Source organism: Natrix helvetica (genome assembly GCF_964273705.1).
Source record: "Natrix helvetica genome assembly, chromosome: 4".
NCBI lineage: Eukaryota > Metazoa > Chordata > Lepidosauria > Squamata > Natricidae > Natrix > Natrix helvetica.
In genome coordinates this window covers 115,918,029-115,934,058 of record NC_138550.1, presented here as the reverse complement: position 1 = coordinate 115,934,058, position 16,030 = coordinate 115,918,029, and the positions used below count along the sequence as shown (strand labels likewise).

Here is a 16,030-nt window from a genome sequence, read left to right as displayed (position 1 = left end):
GTTTTTTGCCTCCTGGAGGCTTTCCCAAAGCTTCCAAAGCCCGAAAAACTGGCCCTATGGGCAAACCGGAAGTCACCATTCCCGAACTTCTGGGTTCCCCATAAGGGGAGCAGGGAGTCTCTTTTCGCCCTCCCCAGGCTCCTAGAAAGCCTCTGGAGCCTGGGGAACATGAAAAAAACTGCGGCAAAAGCCGGGGGGTGTCGTTCATCACATGCATGCGCATGCTGGGGGCCACATGCATAGCATTATGGGTGGGGCACACCAGTGCACAACCCTCCTGTGCTCCCCCCGCTTTTGGCACGGCAGCCAAAAAAGGGTTGCCATCACTGGTATAGGCTATGGATTCAACACTTAAAAGTGGAGAGTTGCTGAATTCCTTAAAATAGAAAGAGATTCATATATTACTCATACTTCATTCAGCATGATACTATATGCCTCTGGTGATCTCCTTTTGCTTAAGTTAGGCCCAGTATTATATTATGCTTCAGCCATAAGTAGTTTACTTTAGATGCATATAATATGCTTTCAAGAAACATAGAAGTCCTGGTGAGATAATTATTTTTAATCTATAAAAATGGTTATATTATGTATAAATATAACATTAGATGCACAATTAATTGATACCACCGATGTTTCAGAAAAATGTACATTCATGGAGTACAAAAAAGCATAATATATAAGATATCTGAATTCTGAAGCATTAACTTATATAGTCTAGACCTGAAAAGTTACAGTATATTAGGAACTCATTAAATAGGTTATAAAAGTGATGTTGTTAATCTCATGAATGTGACTTTCAAAAAAACTGATTACTAAAAGGAAGATTGAAGTATTAAAAAGAAGATTAAAGTAACAATATCAACAGCAGCAGCAAATAATTTACTTTTAGAGAAGAAACTCATACATGATGACGATGACAATGATGATTTATATAGAGTGGCGCAAGGCAGCTAATACAATAAAAACATCAATTACAATAACAAAATGGAATAAAGCAAAAACATCAGAAAACAAAATGAAAATGGTCACTGAGAGTAAACCAGTTAGCAACTAATTGTTTCAGTTATTGGGTTCAATCCCTCCTGATTCCCTTGCCTCACAAAAGGGCTTTACAAAAGGCCAGCAGAATTAATCTGATTTGGGAGGAACGCTGTTCCAAAGAGCAGACATTGCCACAGAAAAGAAATGCTTCCTGGGTCTCTTCAGGTGGCATTCTTTAATTGATGAGACCTGGACCAATGTGGTGGGTAGAGACAATCAGAGAAAAGCAGTCGGCGAAACAGCATGGCCTCATGCCATGAAGACATTTATAGGTGACAACCAGTATCTTGAATTGTACCCAGCAACCTATTAGAAACCAGTTCAGTAAAGAAAGCAAAAGGTAACAGGTGCACTGAAGTATGATCATAACTGCTTGCACAGCCACATTGTACAACTTCTGGATGTTCTTCAAGGGCAGTCCAACATAGAATGCATTGCAGCTATCCACTTAGGAGTTAAGCATGAGTGATTATGAACAGCTTTCCCTGATGAAGGAAAGGGCATGATTGGTATACAACATGAAGTTGTGCAAAAAAATCCTCTGGCCATGGTCTCTCCTCCTGAAAGGGTGAGGATGAGTTTCTGATTTGCTCTCCTTGTATTGTATACCCTTTTAATATAAAGAGTATAAATAGTAAGTGTGCTTCTTTTATAACTGATTGACTGCTTTGGAAGAGGACTAGACATATCAATTGAGAACCAACTCTTACACAAACCATCGTAATTCAGGAATTATGGTCTTAATATTTTTTACTGAGATGTCAATTAATAAGCAAGGTTTCCATTCCAAGTTGAACTCCTGGTAAATTCATGAGCATGTCCACCGAGTTTTCTTGGCTACAATACAGTAGTAGTTTATATCCTCCCTTCCTCCCTTACAAGACCCCTGTAGTGGAGTGCACAGAAATAAGTGAAGAATTTTTAACTTTTCCTCATTCAAGGCATATTATCACAGATTGAATTTCTCTCACTGCAGGAAATCTGACATTATTGTAAAGGCAAAGTTAGCATTAAAAACAGTTCTCTCCCCAAGGAAATTCACTTAAATTTCACTTTAAAATGTAGGTATCATATAACGTGTTGTTATAGAAACTAAATGTATATACAATGTTTTGAAACAAACACATATGTCTAGAAAAATAAGTTACTAAAAAAATGAACTTTGGTTCAGTTCCAAACTGAGGTTACTTGACATTCCTCTGATTTATTATTTATTTACAGATTTGATTCCCATTCTCTTTTATTATGCCCATAATCCTGAAACAACCTAATAGTATTAACATAATTTTTTGCCTAAGAAAAAAACCCGAATTTTAAATATATATTCCAGCTCACTAAATTAATCTGAAGCCCTATTTATGTTCTCAATGAACAGACTGATATAGATTTAACAACAATGGGATATTCATTACATCCTCTTTACAAAAAGAGGAGGAGGAGCTTCCAACGATGGCGGTCGCCTCCTGAGCTCCTGAGAGAACTATGGAGCACCCGACCGGGTAAAGGATTACAACCGGCCCTATGACATCAGAGGGGGCTGAGAGCTGATAGCCAGACCACCCTGGCTTGTTTTGGGCCAGTTTTGGCCTTCCAGGGTGGTCGGTGAAGATCGGAGGGCAGGAAGGAGTGGATGATCGTAAGCGGGAATCGGCTGGGAAGAAGCCTGTGAACATGGCAACGGTGCAGTGCGGCTGCGCGGGCGGCGCTGACGCCGGCAAATTCAAAAATGCCGGAAAAGCCGAAAAACAAAAAGGGAAGGAACGAGAACCACCGGAGAGCCCCCAGAGAGCCACCGGAGGGTCACTACCAGCATCGGGGGCACAGGGAGGAACAAGGAAGGAACAACGGAGCGCCGGAGAGCGCCGGAGAGGCACCAAAGACATCGGTGAGGCACTGGAAATAATGGCTGGGGATGACTTGGAGCCTTGAGGCCACTGGAGATCTTGACTTGGGGCTATGGACAGGCTTGAGCAGCCTGAGCAGGCACTTGGGGCTATGGACAGGCTATGGACAGGCCTGAGCAGCTGCCCAGCCTAAAACAATCGGGCCAAGAAGCCCCCCCCCACCCATTAAGGAATTTATATTCACCTGGGACCACTTGAACCATCTTTCTCCCATTTACCATCTTTGCCTCTCTCCACCATTTGCGACACTTGAATACCTCCCATTTCCCCCCCCCCTTCCTCTGAAGTTACTATCTAGACATTATTTACCATCTACTTACCATCTATTACTTACCATCTTCCTCTGAAGTTACCATCTAGACATTATTTACCATCTAGACCAGTGTTTCTCAAACTTGGCGACTTTAAGTCCTGTGGACTTCAACTCCCAGAATCCCCCAGCCAGCATAGCTGGCTGGGGAATTCTGGGAGTTGAAGTCCACAGGACTTAAAGTCGCCAAGTTTGAGAAACACTGATCTAGACTTTAAGACTCTTGGTCCTCCATTGAGACCCTAGCCCTGCCGGCTATTACCTATTAACTTTGTTTTATCAGCACCTTACCCTACTGGGACTTTTAGTATTCAACAATTTACTTGAGGTTAGACCTGCTCCACCTGCGAGAAGCCCCTCTCTCGCAGGTATGGCCCCTGGCTCTTTCGAGGGCCAGCCTTGATGACGGGTTTGCGAACCCCGAGAGGTGGAAGAAAAGGAAGCTGAGGGGCTTTTTATCAAAATGTTTTATTGTGTTTTTAGGGGGTTCTAGGAAGGGGAGGGGGGATAACCAGGCCAGGAGGGAAGCCAGCGCCAGACGAACAGGTGAGTCTACGAAGGAAGTGAGCGGGGTGAGGGGGGAGAGGGAACAAGTTATTCCAGCAGAGGGTTGGTTTATTACAACAGTCGCAGGGAGGGGGGGATGCGAGGACAAGAAAAGATCGCAAGGTCGGTTGGGAGACCGTGGTTGCTGGCTACGCCCGGTCGTTTGTACCAACCCCCGCAGCCTAGGTGGTCGGGAACTACAGAGCCAGGGCCTGAGGCTGAAGCTCTGCAATGCAAGGTCCGTGACCAACAAGGCCCCCCTCATTAACGAGTTGATCTCGGAGGGGGAGCTGGACCTTGCAGGGATAACGGAGACCTGGTTGGGTCACGAGGGTGGTTTACCCCTCGTGGAAATGTGCCCACCGGGTTTCCGTGCATTCCATCAGCCTCAGGCCCTGGGTAAGGGTGGTGGGGTGGCGGTAGTTATACGGGATTGTCTAGAGCCGAGGGAGTTCACTGTTCCTCAGATACCCGGGTGTGAGTTGCTGGGTATGAAATGGGGCCCAGGGAGGCAGTGGGGTCTGCTGATTGTATACTTCGCTCCTCGCTATACGTCAGCGGCCCTGCCCGAGCTCCTCGAGCTGGTCTCGGAGACGGCGGTTGAGATACCCAAACTTCTGGTTATGGGGGATTTCAACCTGCCGTCGACGGGAGCAGCGTCCGAGGTGGCTCGGGAGTTCATGGCTTCCATGACAGCCATGGGCCTGACCCAATTAATTCAGGGCCCCACACACGAAGGCGGCCACACACTGGACCTTGACTTTGTATCTGAGCAGTGGACGAGTGATCTGGGAATAGGGGATTTAGAGATTACGCCCCTGTCATGGTCAGATCACTCATGTCTCCGGCTGGACTTCCCTGGCGCTACCCTCCACCGCGAGGAGGCGGAGCCAGTTTGTTCAAGCTGGTACCGCCCCAAGCACTTGATGGAACCAGATAGGTTCCAGACGGAGCTTGGGCCTTTACCTGTAGCCCTGACCCGCGCTCGGTCGGAGGACCTAGTCGACGCCTGGAATAGGGCGACGGCGGGGGCCTTGGACCAGGTTGCGCCTCTGCGACCTCTCCTACGGCGGCGACCCACCCGGGCTCCCTGGTACACCGAGGAGCTTAGGGTGATGAAGCGCCATAGGAGACGTCTAGAGAGCAGGTGGAGGTCCTCACGCTCCGAATCTGACCGAACACAGGTAAGAGCCTATTTACAGACCTACCTTGTGGCATTGAGAGCGGCCAAACGTAGACATTGTGCCGCTCTCATTGCGTCTGCGGATAACCGCCCTGCTGCCCTGTTTAGGGTGACCCGCTCTCTCCTGTCGCAGGAGACGCGGGAGGCACCCTTGCAGGGAATAGCAGAGGAGTTTGGGGAATATCTGCAGGACAAAGTCGCTCAGATCCGGAGCGGATGGCCCCCCCCCCCAGTGGACCGGACGAGCCGTCATCAGTGAGTCTTGTGAGCCCACTCTGGGAGGAGTTTGACTCTGTTGCCCCCGAGGATTTAGATGGGTTGCATGGACGGCTGCGACCCACCACATGTTCAATGGACCCGTGCCCCTCCTGGTTGGTACTGGCATCCTGGGAGGTGACGCGAGGCTGGCTTCTGGGCCTGGTGAACGCCTCATTGAGCGAGGGTTCCTTACCGACTGCCTTGAAAGAGGTGGTGAGGCCCCTGCTCAAGAGGCCTTCACTTGACCCAACGGAGCTAGCTAATTACCGTCCAGTCTCCAACCTCCCCTTTTTAGCGAAGGTTGTTGAGAATGTGGTGGCGCAGCAATTTCCATGTCGCCTCGACGAATCCGTACATCTAGACCCACGACAATCCGGCTTCCGACCCGGCACAGCACCGAGACAGCCTTGGTCGCGTTGGTGGATGATCTCTGGAGGGCCAGAGATAGAGGTTGCTCCTCTATCCTGGTCCTATTAGACCTCTCAGCGGCTTTTGATACCATCGACCATGGTATCCTACTGCGCCGGCTGGAGGGGATGGGAGTCGGAGGCACTGTTTTATGGTGGTTCGGCTCCTACCTCTCCGGCCGGATGCAATATGTGTTGACTGGGGGGCAGAGGTCGACCCCGAGGCCACTCTCTTGTGGGGTGCCGCAGGGGTCGGTCCTCTCGCCCCTTTTGTTCAACGCATATGTGAAGCCGCTGGGTGAGATCATCCGTGGCTTTGGGGTTGAGTACCATCTGTACGCTGATGATACTCAGTTGTACATCTCAACCCCAAGCCACCCCAACGAGGCTGTCGAAGTGATGTCCCGGTGTTTGGAAGCCGTCGGGGTCTGGATGGGGGACAACAGACTCAAACTCAACCCCTCCAAGACTGAGTGGCTGTGGCTACCGGCACCTTGGTTCAGCCAGCTGATTCCATCACTGGCCATAGGGGGCGAACAATTGCCCCCTGTGGAACGGGCGCGCAATTTGGGCGTCCTCCTAGATGCCCGGCTGTCAATGGATGATCATGTGGCAGCCGTGGCAAGGGGGGCGTTCCACCAGGTTCGCCTGGTGCGCCAATTGCGCCCCCTTCTGGACCGTGATGCCCTACGCACAGTCACTCATGCACTGGTGACGTCTCGCCTGGACTACTGTAACGCTCTCTACATGGGGCTTCCCTTGGGACGCGCCCGAAGACTGCAGCTAGTCCAGAACGCGGCCGCGCGGGTAGTCATGGGGAGTACTAGGTACTCCCACGTAACACCTCTCCTGCGCGAGCTGCACTGGCTGCCTGTGGTCTTTCGGGTGCGTTTCAAGGTTCTGATTACCATCTTTAAAGCGCTCCATGGCATAGGGCCTAGTTACCTGCGGGATCGCATCCTCCCCCATACATCCCTGCGGCCAATTCGCTCTCACAGGGAGGGTCTTCTCCTGGTGCCGTCCACGAGGCAATGCCAACGGGCGACACCGAGGAGTAGGGCCTTCTCTGTGATGGGCCCAACCCTCTGGAATGACCTCCCCCCCAACATTAGAACCACTACTGACCTCCGCTCCTTCCGACAGAAACTGAAGACACACCTGTTCCGACTGGCTAGTCTGGCATAATTTATAACTTCTACCTCCTGGCATACACATTCTTACTGGTTTTTAGAGGGATAGTGTTTTAAATTCGATATGACATTGGGATTTTAAACTTTTGTATCGATTTATTTATTTAGCTGTACAGTTTGGCATATTTTATCCTCCTCTCATACGTGTATTTATGTAGTTATTACTATGTTTTAATTTGTTGTGTTTTGATACGGACTGTACACCGCCCCGAGTCCCTTTCGGGAGAGGGGGCGGTATATAAACGCTAATAAATAAATAAATAAATAATAATAAATCCAAATAACCAGAGTATCTAATATTAAGATTAACAGTAAAATGATTTAACAGATTAACAGATTTAACAGTTTAACAGAGCTGGAAGGGACCTTGTAGGTCATCTAGTTCAACCCCCCACCCAAGCAGGAGACCCTACACCATTTCTGACAAATGACAGTCCAGTCTCTTCTTGAAAGCTTCCAATGATGAAGCTCCCACAACTTCTGAAGGCAAGATTTGTGGATGATTAATTTGAGAACAGCTATAGAAGTGCTTTCATAAAATTCTATATCCTCTCAATACTTTATAATTAACGCTGAAATTGGAGTAATCCTGCCAATTGTAAAATGCTACCAATAACTCTATAATGACCAGCATCCCAGCATCAATAAATACAAATTAAAATATTAAAAATATTAATTTTATAAATACTAAAGATTGCATATTTTAATGATTTTTACAAGTGATAATTAACACACGAGGATTGCTGGAATGAAGATTAAAAATGAAACATAAATTAAAGACATTTGCTGTTGACCTGGTGATAACTTTGAGAGATTCTTTGAAAGAAAATGCAAAATTAAAAAATTGGGGTGGGGGGGGGGTTAGCTGGTTTTAAAACAAATAAAGATGAAGATGTTAACAAAGGATATGAAAATGAAAAAAAAAACAAATGAAATTGATGGAAAGAACTGCTTTTCAGATTGATAAAAAAGTTAAATACTTGGTTATTGCTATGACTAACATGACTTGTATATTATAGTGGAATAATTCTGTTAAGCCATGAGTGTAAATTAAGAAGGACATGTTAAGATGAGAAAAAATATAATTCCCATTGTTGGGGAGAGTGTCTGGGATAAAAATTGATGTTTTGTCAAGAATGATGCTTTTGTTTTAAACAGTTATGACAAGTGATGTAACATTTTAAACATGGCAGAAAAATTTATCTAGATTTGTGTCAGGAAATTGTGCAGCAGGTATCCAAATGAAGTCAGAGATGCTGACATGAACTTTTAATTTGATATAAATAAATATATTTTACATCTATATTTATAGCAGATAAGATAGTCAGGAAAACAGGTGTATCATGAGGTATATCAGAGAGCGCTCAGGGCATCCAGAAGAAAAAGGCGGGAGAAAAGGAAATGTCCCCCTTTTCACCCATAGTAACAATCACAATGTAAGCTGCCTCATACAGGAGCCAGCACTCTCCAACCAATGAATTATAACTGTGTGTTCTGGTTCACTGTACAACCCCATTGTTCCAGCTACTAAATTTAAATATTTTAATTGTTTGTATGACAAGAGAAGAAAATAGGGTTAAGCATAAAAATACTTCAAGATACCAAGAAATGAAAAGGACTTGGTCTACCCGATTGGAAATTCTATTTTACAGTCTCTTGTTTAGTTTGGATAAGTGGAATTGACTCAGAAGCAAGAGAGTTTTAGAGCATAACCTGGGGTTTAGGTAGCCTATTTTCTATGATATGATAGTATAATTTTAAGAATCTTTATATTAGAAGTGCCATATGGAACAAATGGAACAAACTGTGCCTAAATATTTCTCTGGGTGTCTCAGCCCAAGAACCTATGTTATCAAACTATTTCCAGATATCCAAGCAAATATAGTACAAACAATTAAACCTTGGTGCCTTTGTTATAAAGACTTCCTTTCTTTAAAATGTGTATTAAGTATACATATCACATTAAATAAGTAAGCAAAAGTGCACAAGGAATAATGCTATTTGTAGGAGCAGGAACATGTGTAAATCAATGGAGGATAGCAATAGCAAATATAGCAAGAAATAAAACACCAACCAATGTTGAGAGTAAATATAGAGGCTTATAAACAAAATTTGATCTCCCTTTATTATTTCTTTTAAACACATTTGTGAAACATTAACAAACAGTTCTGAATTATTGGAATCTGGATCTGAATGAATTCTCATTTGCAAGTTTTCTTTAAGCAGGGGATTATCATGCAAATCTGCTGAAATGGAGAATAATTCCAACAGTATTTTTTTGCCCAGTCTTCTGTCTTTTCAAAATATATTGTCATCATTTACACATTTCTCTCTGGATACAAATTCTACCACTATATGTGAAAAAATCCACATATAGGCAATGTTTATCTACTTCTTTTAAAGAATGTCTTTGTTTTACTCTATTTGACTTTTGCTTACAAATTGAAGAAAAAAGCTCTTGTTTCAACATATTTAGCATTCAGCTATTTCTGTTCCACCATGCCATTTACTTGACCATAACAGTCTTACCCTTGTATTTTGAATTTGGACTGACTTTTAAAAGTTGAATCCTAGCAACGCTCCCTAGTTTTACAATATTTACATAATTGTTTTCATGGTAATTGAAAAATAGTTGAGTCATCTAAATGAAGCAAATAAATGTATAAATAATCACTATTTAAATGATAGCATCGTATGATCAGGGCATTTGGTAACATATGAAGTAGCTGAAGGAGCATCAAAATAGTCTTGAGATCAAAATGAAAAAAAGATAAATTGAAGCTGAAATGTTACATATTTAGTTGCAAATGATTCATTAAACAAAATGGGATTTGCTTCTAATATAATTGTATAAAATAGTGTTCCATTTTATTTTGTAAAAAATATTCTGGGAATGAACACACACATACACACACACAATCCAGCATTTGACCTCTAACTTCACATTATTTCTAGGCTATGGAAGTTTTTTTAAAGTCCCCCCATTATTTTTTTTATAAATAACTCAAGGCATGGGCATATTTAATAGATCTTGCTCCTCCTATTTTCTCCACAACCACCCTGTGTATGATTGGCCCAGTCACCCAACCTAGCTTTCACACCTAAGTCAGGACTAGAATTCTTCAGTTAAACATACTTGTCACTTATTATATTACGATCAATTACAACCACTCCTCTAGGATTATAAAAAAACCAATTCTACTACCATAGATCTTTTGAAGGTATTTTAGAATATATACTGCGCTTACAAAATTGCATCCTTTACATTATACATTAGGAATCCTAAATTTGGCTCTACAGATATAAGATATATTTTTGTTTTTTATATTTCATCAGAAAATGAACTAAAATGTGAATAAAAATTAAGGATGCTTTATTCGGAACAGCTTAAGTCCTATGACCATGCATTTAACACTATCAAACATCAACATCTGTCTATCCCAGGTCCTTGGGAAGGGCTCGATAGGTGGACAAAATGCCAAATTCAGTCTAAACATCCGGTTGACTATGCAACAAACTATAATAAAAGCATAATTTCAAGTTCTACTTTATGTTCATGCTAGTATAGGAGAAGAACAAAGGATGAGGAATATATTGTTCTAGAATGATAACAACATCCTTATATCATGGTTTAGCATGATGCCTAAAATCAATCATTCAACCAAATTCAACATCCAACCATATTTTGAGAAGGCTATATATATATATATTAAGATTTGAGCCTAAAGTTTTTGATTATATTTACAATATAACTCTCTTAATATTTTTCCTCTATATAATTCTCATCACTTCCAGCATGTTTTTAAAAAATCATTCAGCAGTGAGCAACTGCAGACGGCAAGTGTTAAAAAGGGATAATACTTCAATCATGCAGTGAGATACACTATCTTGACTATTTTGAGCTCCCATGGGCTCCCCTGTTGAAAAACATATTCTTCAGAACTATTTAGAAGTAACATTGATTCTCCATTGTTTTCCTTTTTTATTTTCTTTCCTTCTTGATTTAAATTGTTAAGTTATATCATTTTTAAATTTTAAATATATATGTCAATATTATTTAAGTAGCAAAATATATCGTGTGGCAATAAAAATCAATATGAGTTGAAAAATTCAATTTCCTTTTTAGTAAGACATAAACATCTGGTACTCACCTTTCAAATCCAATCTGCCTTAGTGCTTTTTCCCATGTCAAACCTGCATAAAGAAAGATATATCAAGTTTATTTTAGGTAGTTTTCATTTTTCAGTGAAGTCAAGAGACCAACTGATTGCACAAGGACATAGTTTTCAATTGATTTCCTATATTTATTTAAAAGAAAGGTTTAATTTGGGTAAAAATAATTGGAATTAAAAAAACACAAAATGGAAGTTAACATTTATTTATGTACAAACAGTGAATACATAATAGCAAAAATGTATAAATCTGTTAAGATTTGAAACAAAGAACAAGTTAAAGATGGCAGGACAAAATGGGCTATTAAATTTTGAATGCAATATATAGATGGACATATATGAGACAGTGTGGGAAACTGGTAGGAAATTCAGACTGTCCCACAACTTAAGAGAAAAACTTTATAAAATTATCTATTGGTGGTATATGAGACCAAACAAATTATCAAAAGCGTAGAAAACTATTTCAGACACAATTTTAGAAATGTTAAAATATGATGGGACATTTTATCAGGCCTGGTAGACAGGTGAAAAAAGCCAAGAAATTTTGGACACAAATTCATATGATAATGCAAAAGAACTTTCTTACTGGAATTTATGGGCAATGAATGAGAAAAGACTCATGCCAAACTGATTATATGATTATATATATGGTAACTGCAGCAAAATTATTATATGCTCAATGTTGGAAGAACAATGAAATTCCCACCGTGGAAGAGATGACAAAGCTGACTTGTTTTATCAGAGGTATAAAAGAACAAAAACTTTTCTGAAACTTTAGATGGACATTTCGCTGAATGAAGAAAAGAAGAAAAAATAAAATAAAATATATGATGCAATGATTTACAGGTTCAAATATTTTAAAAGATGTGAATTAAATGAGAGGCTGAAGGAATTTGCATAACAAGACGGAGAGATTGCAATTTGTTGAAGGGAAGTTTGGAAGTCATACTTCATAAATTTTCTTCCTTTTTTTTCCCTTGCATCTTTTTCTTTCCACCATCTTTTTTTTTCCTTTAGATTTGTCTTTAAGAAAAATCTTCAATAAATATAAAAAATATTTTTTTTTCATTTTTCTATACAGCTGGCAGCCTGTGTTAGCTGCTTACTTAAATTCATTATTGTGGTGACGTGGTTAGAGTGCAGTACTGCAGGCTACTTCTGCGGATTGACTGCAATTTGGCAGATCGAATCTCACCAGGCTCAAGGTTGACTCAGCCTTCCATCCTTCTGAGGTGGGTAAAATGAGGACCCAAATTGTTGGGGGCAATATGCTGACTCGGTAAAAAGCTTAGAGAGGGCTCTAAAGCACTGTAAAGCAGTATATAAGTGCTATTGCTATTATTTTCACAGCATAGAAATCCTGGTTTTTCTTATATTGCTTAGCAATAAGATAGGAAGAAGGACCAGTTGGTATGATGGAACGATGCAATGGTTACTTCATATCAATATTCCACCAATTTAACCAAAATCAACACTTGCAGCGAATCACAACGCTTTGGAGCACAGGAAGGACGTAAAAACATCAGCAGCATTGGAAAATTATAAATAGGTTCTTTCAGCAACTGCTGGAAATATATTTTCAAGAAGCCAGCTTATAACTCTAGAAAAAATACCTGGATGCTACACCATTTAAATTAATCTTCTTTGCCAACCTAAGTAGAAATCAGAATACTTTTTTAAAATTTTATATTTGTTGCTTTTAGTTGTCATAATAGCAAACCACTACAATCCAGATATCCTCTTTTGTTCCAGGCTACTATTTATTTTTTTAAAATCTATCCACGTTCATGTCTAGTTTCAAAAATCTATATATTAAAATTCATTCCTGTATTTTTTAAATTGGGCAAAACAGTGCATTGGGGAACAATTTCTAAACCAAGCTATCTCCAATGAGCTACGTTACAGAATATGTCCAAAGTCTGGGACACATGTTTCCTATGAAAATGAAAGTGGCAAACATTATAAATCATTTTATGACATAAAAATTATCATAAAACAGTTTATGACGTAATACAAAATGTCATAAAACATTTCCTGTGGTGATGTTTGATTGTGCTATACAATTCAACATGGGCTATTTAAGGCAGCTCCAACTCTGAATGTATCCCAATCTTTCCAGTGAAGGCAATACATTCAAAGTATTGTTGAAAGACACTGAGGAATCGGTAAGGAAATATCTCTGATAAGAAGGACCCAATAGTTCACAAGCTGTCTAGCTGTTCACTAAAAGACTAGGAATTTCTAGTATAGATCCAGAAGATGTTTGATTTTCTTTATTGACCCTAAATTCCCGCATACATATGGGGAGAGGCTGCATCTGAAAGTGGTGAAGCCAGACATAACACAATAAAGAGGTATAATTTTATAAAATAAAATAACATTCTATTTCAGGTAAAGTTTAATGTTATTTTGAAACATCGTTCAGTATTAAAACAAACTATATGTTTAAATTTAATTTTTCCTTTATATTGGCAATGCTCTCAAAAAGAAAAAGAACGTGACTTCAAAAAATGGAAAGACATTCCAATCCTACAGCAATCCTATTTTGTTAGTTTGTTTGTGAAGTATCTGTTTATCCCTTAAGTTTATTTCTCTTCTGTTTCTTCTCTCCCTTTCCCCCTTTTTAGTATCTTTTTGTTTACTTACTTACTTACTTAGGCCATTATAAAAAAAAGGGTATTTTTCCAAAATATAGGAAAACATTGACCAGGTTCATCCATAGCATTAAAAATTGTTTCTTAATCATGGTTAAATAATGCACAATCAGCTGCATTGATAGGTTATATTAAGCCAAAATTAAGTATGCTAATAATTTTCTGTGATATCAGATTCCAATCTTTGAATTAAAATGAGAAAGTTTAAAAAGTCTAGGTAACTTACATGTTTGCAAAATTGCTTAATGACTGCCACAACGTATGACCATAATTCCAGGCTCAATTACAGTTGTTGGTTAAGGACTATCTGTATGATTTTTTAAATTGTAGATAGTTATGATGTTAAAGAAAGACCCAGATCTTACCAAAGCAACATGTGTTTATATAAAAATGAAAGCAAAAGCTTGTGCACTCTTTGGCCATATGGGAAGGAAGCATGGTAGCCAAAGACTCACTAAGGATAATGCATACTAAAATATGATTTGGCATAGCATATAAATGCAGTTACCGGATCATTGGTAAGTATGCTGCAGAATTATTGTGCTATGCATAGGAACTCTACACACAATGTTTTTATACACATCTAGTCCTTACTTAACAATCATTTGAAATTATTATGATACTCAGAAAAAAATTCTTATGACCCATTCTCAAAGTTATGACTGTCGCGCAAACATCCATAATCATGAGATCACATTCCAGATAGACAACCTGATCATATTTACAACCAGTTGCAGTGTCCATTGTCATGTGACCATAATTTGCACTATTTTTTTGCTCTTTTTTAGAGGAAAACTGCGAGGAAAATACCCATTGAATATGCTGGATTCATTCCCCACGTGGTTTTTTTTAATGACCATGTAATTTGCTTAACTGCCATGGACTTGCTTAAGACCATCATAAAAATGGTTGCAAAACTAAGTCAGGTCACATGGTTAACCTGCTTAACCGCTACAATGACTTATGATCAAAATCCCAGGCCTAATTGTTAAGTGAAAACTATCTGTAATATAGAAAGACACAAATTTACACACACATTTTTTTCCCTCAAATAAACAAGCGTAGTAAAATGGAAAACTGCAGAGTTCTTTTCCTAGCAGTGGGAGCAACATTATCATAGAATTCTATAAACTAGCCAGACTCATATTCCACCATAAATAACTAAGTTACTGTATATTGTAATAATTTCTGCTATAGTAGTAAATCTATATACTGTAACCTAGGAAATAAAACTGCTTATTTGTTACTGTTTTGTCTAATGACAGCCCCCAGTCTTTCCTGCATCCTATTCAATTTCCCTGACAAGCATTGTGATGAGTGATGCCACATTACATTTTCATTAACTTTCATGTGTAAGAAAAATTGGCTAAACCTCTAATCTCTGAAAGATATCTAAGTAAGGAAGTAAATCAGATTTACACATTATATAAAACAAAGCCAAAATACCAAATTAGTTCTTCCACCATCTGGTAAATGTCAAAGATATATCTGCAGATATATTATGTGTCATTGTAGATAACAATATAATGACATCACATATCCTTTTCACAACTTCCTTCTATAGTTCCTGCTATATTGATATTTGTACATTTTCTTTTTAAAAAAATAAACAAACGTGAAACAGGTAACACACACACACACATACAAAGGTATATACAATATGAAACATTGTAAATGCATGTTGCAAAAATTCATGATTAATTAAACTGAATCCAACTAATACTAGTATAGAATATGCAACTTTATATATGTGTGTGAGGAAATGAAATGTTAAGCATCAATTATATTATTTTAAGATGTAATATCAGAAACACTGATTTTTTTGTATGTCATATTTTTTTTAGTACTCAAAACAGAAAATATATCAATTAAAGAACACAAGGAAAACAATGAGGATTACATTGATCTGATCCAATATCAGGAAAATAAAACATCCTCCCTGCCCCCACCCAAAAACACAGTATACTACAGTTCATTCAGGAGAAAGAAATCCCCATTCAACAAAGTTGACTATTATTTATAAGAATTGTTTAACAAATTTTCTTCTACTTTGGGACTACTCCTTTTGTTTTTTGTTTTTTTGTTTTTTCACTTAGGCAGAGTTCAGGACTGTGCCGTACCTCAAAATATGCTTTTCTTATTGTCTCTCTTCAGTAAAAGCTAGCACCATTTCATACAGCAAGTTTTATCGCTCTCTCCTTGTAACATCTTGGTCCCATATCTGTCCAGTTACTGAAAAATATTATACATGCGGATTGTGTAACAAACCTATCTATAAATTCAGCATGTTCCAAAGGTGTGGGTAGTCTCTAATGGTTTGAAAGCAACTGTAATAGACCTTGAAAAGGAGGTTCTATAAAGTGCA

The 16,030-nt window shown here is 39.6% G+C and overlaps 1 protein-coding gene across 1 annotated transcript in view; it reads right to left on the bottom strand.

The window, feature by feature from the left end:
- PIEZO2 (piezo type mechanosensitive ion channel component 2) overlaps positions 1 to 16,030 on the bottom strand; it is a 218,725-nt gene that overhangs the window by 119,819 nt on the left and 82,876 nt on the right. The window contains exon 4 of the mRNA XM_081951908.1: positions 10,991 to 11,033. Coding sequence (XP_081808034.1) covers positions 10,991 to 11,033 — 43 coding nt within the window. The remainder of the gene's footprint in view (positions 1 to 10,990; positions 11,034 to 16,030) is intronic.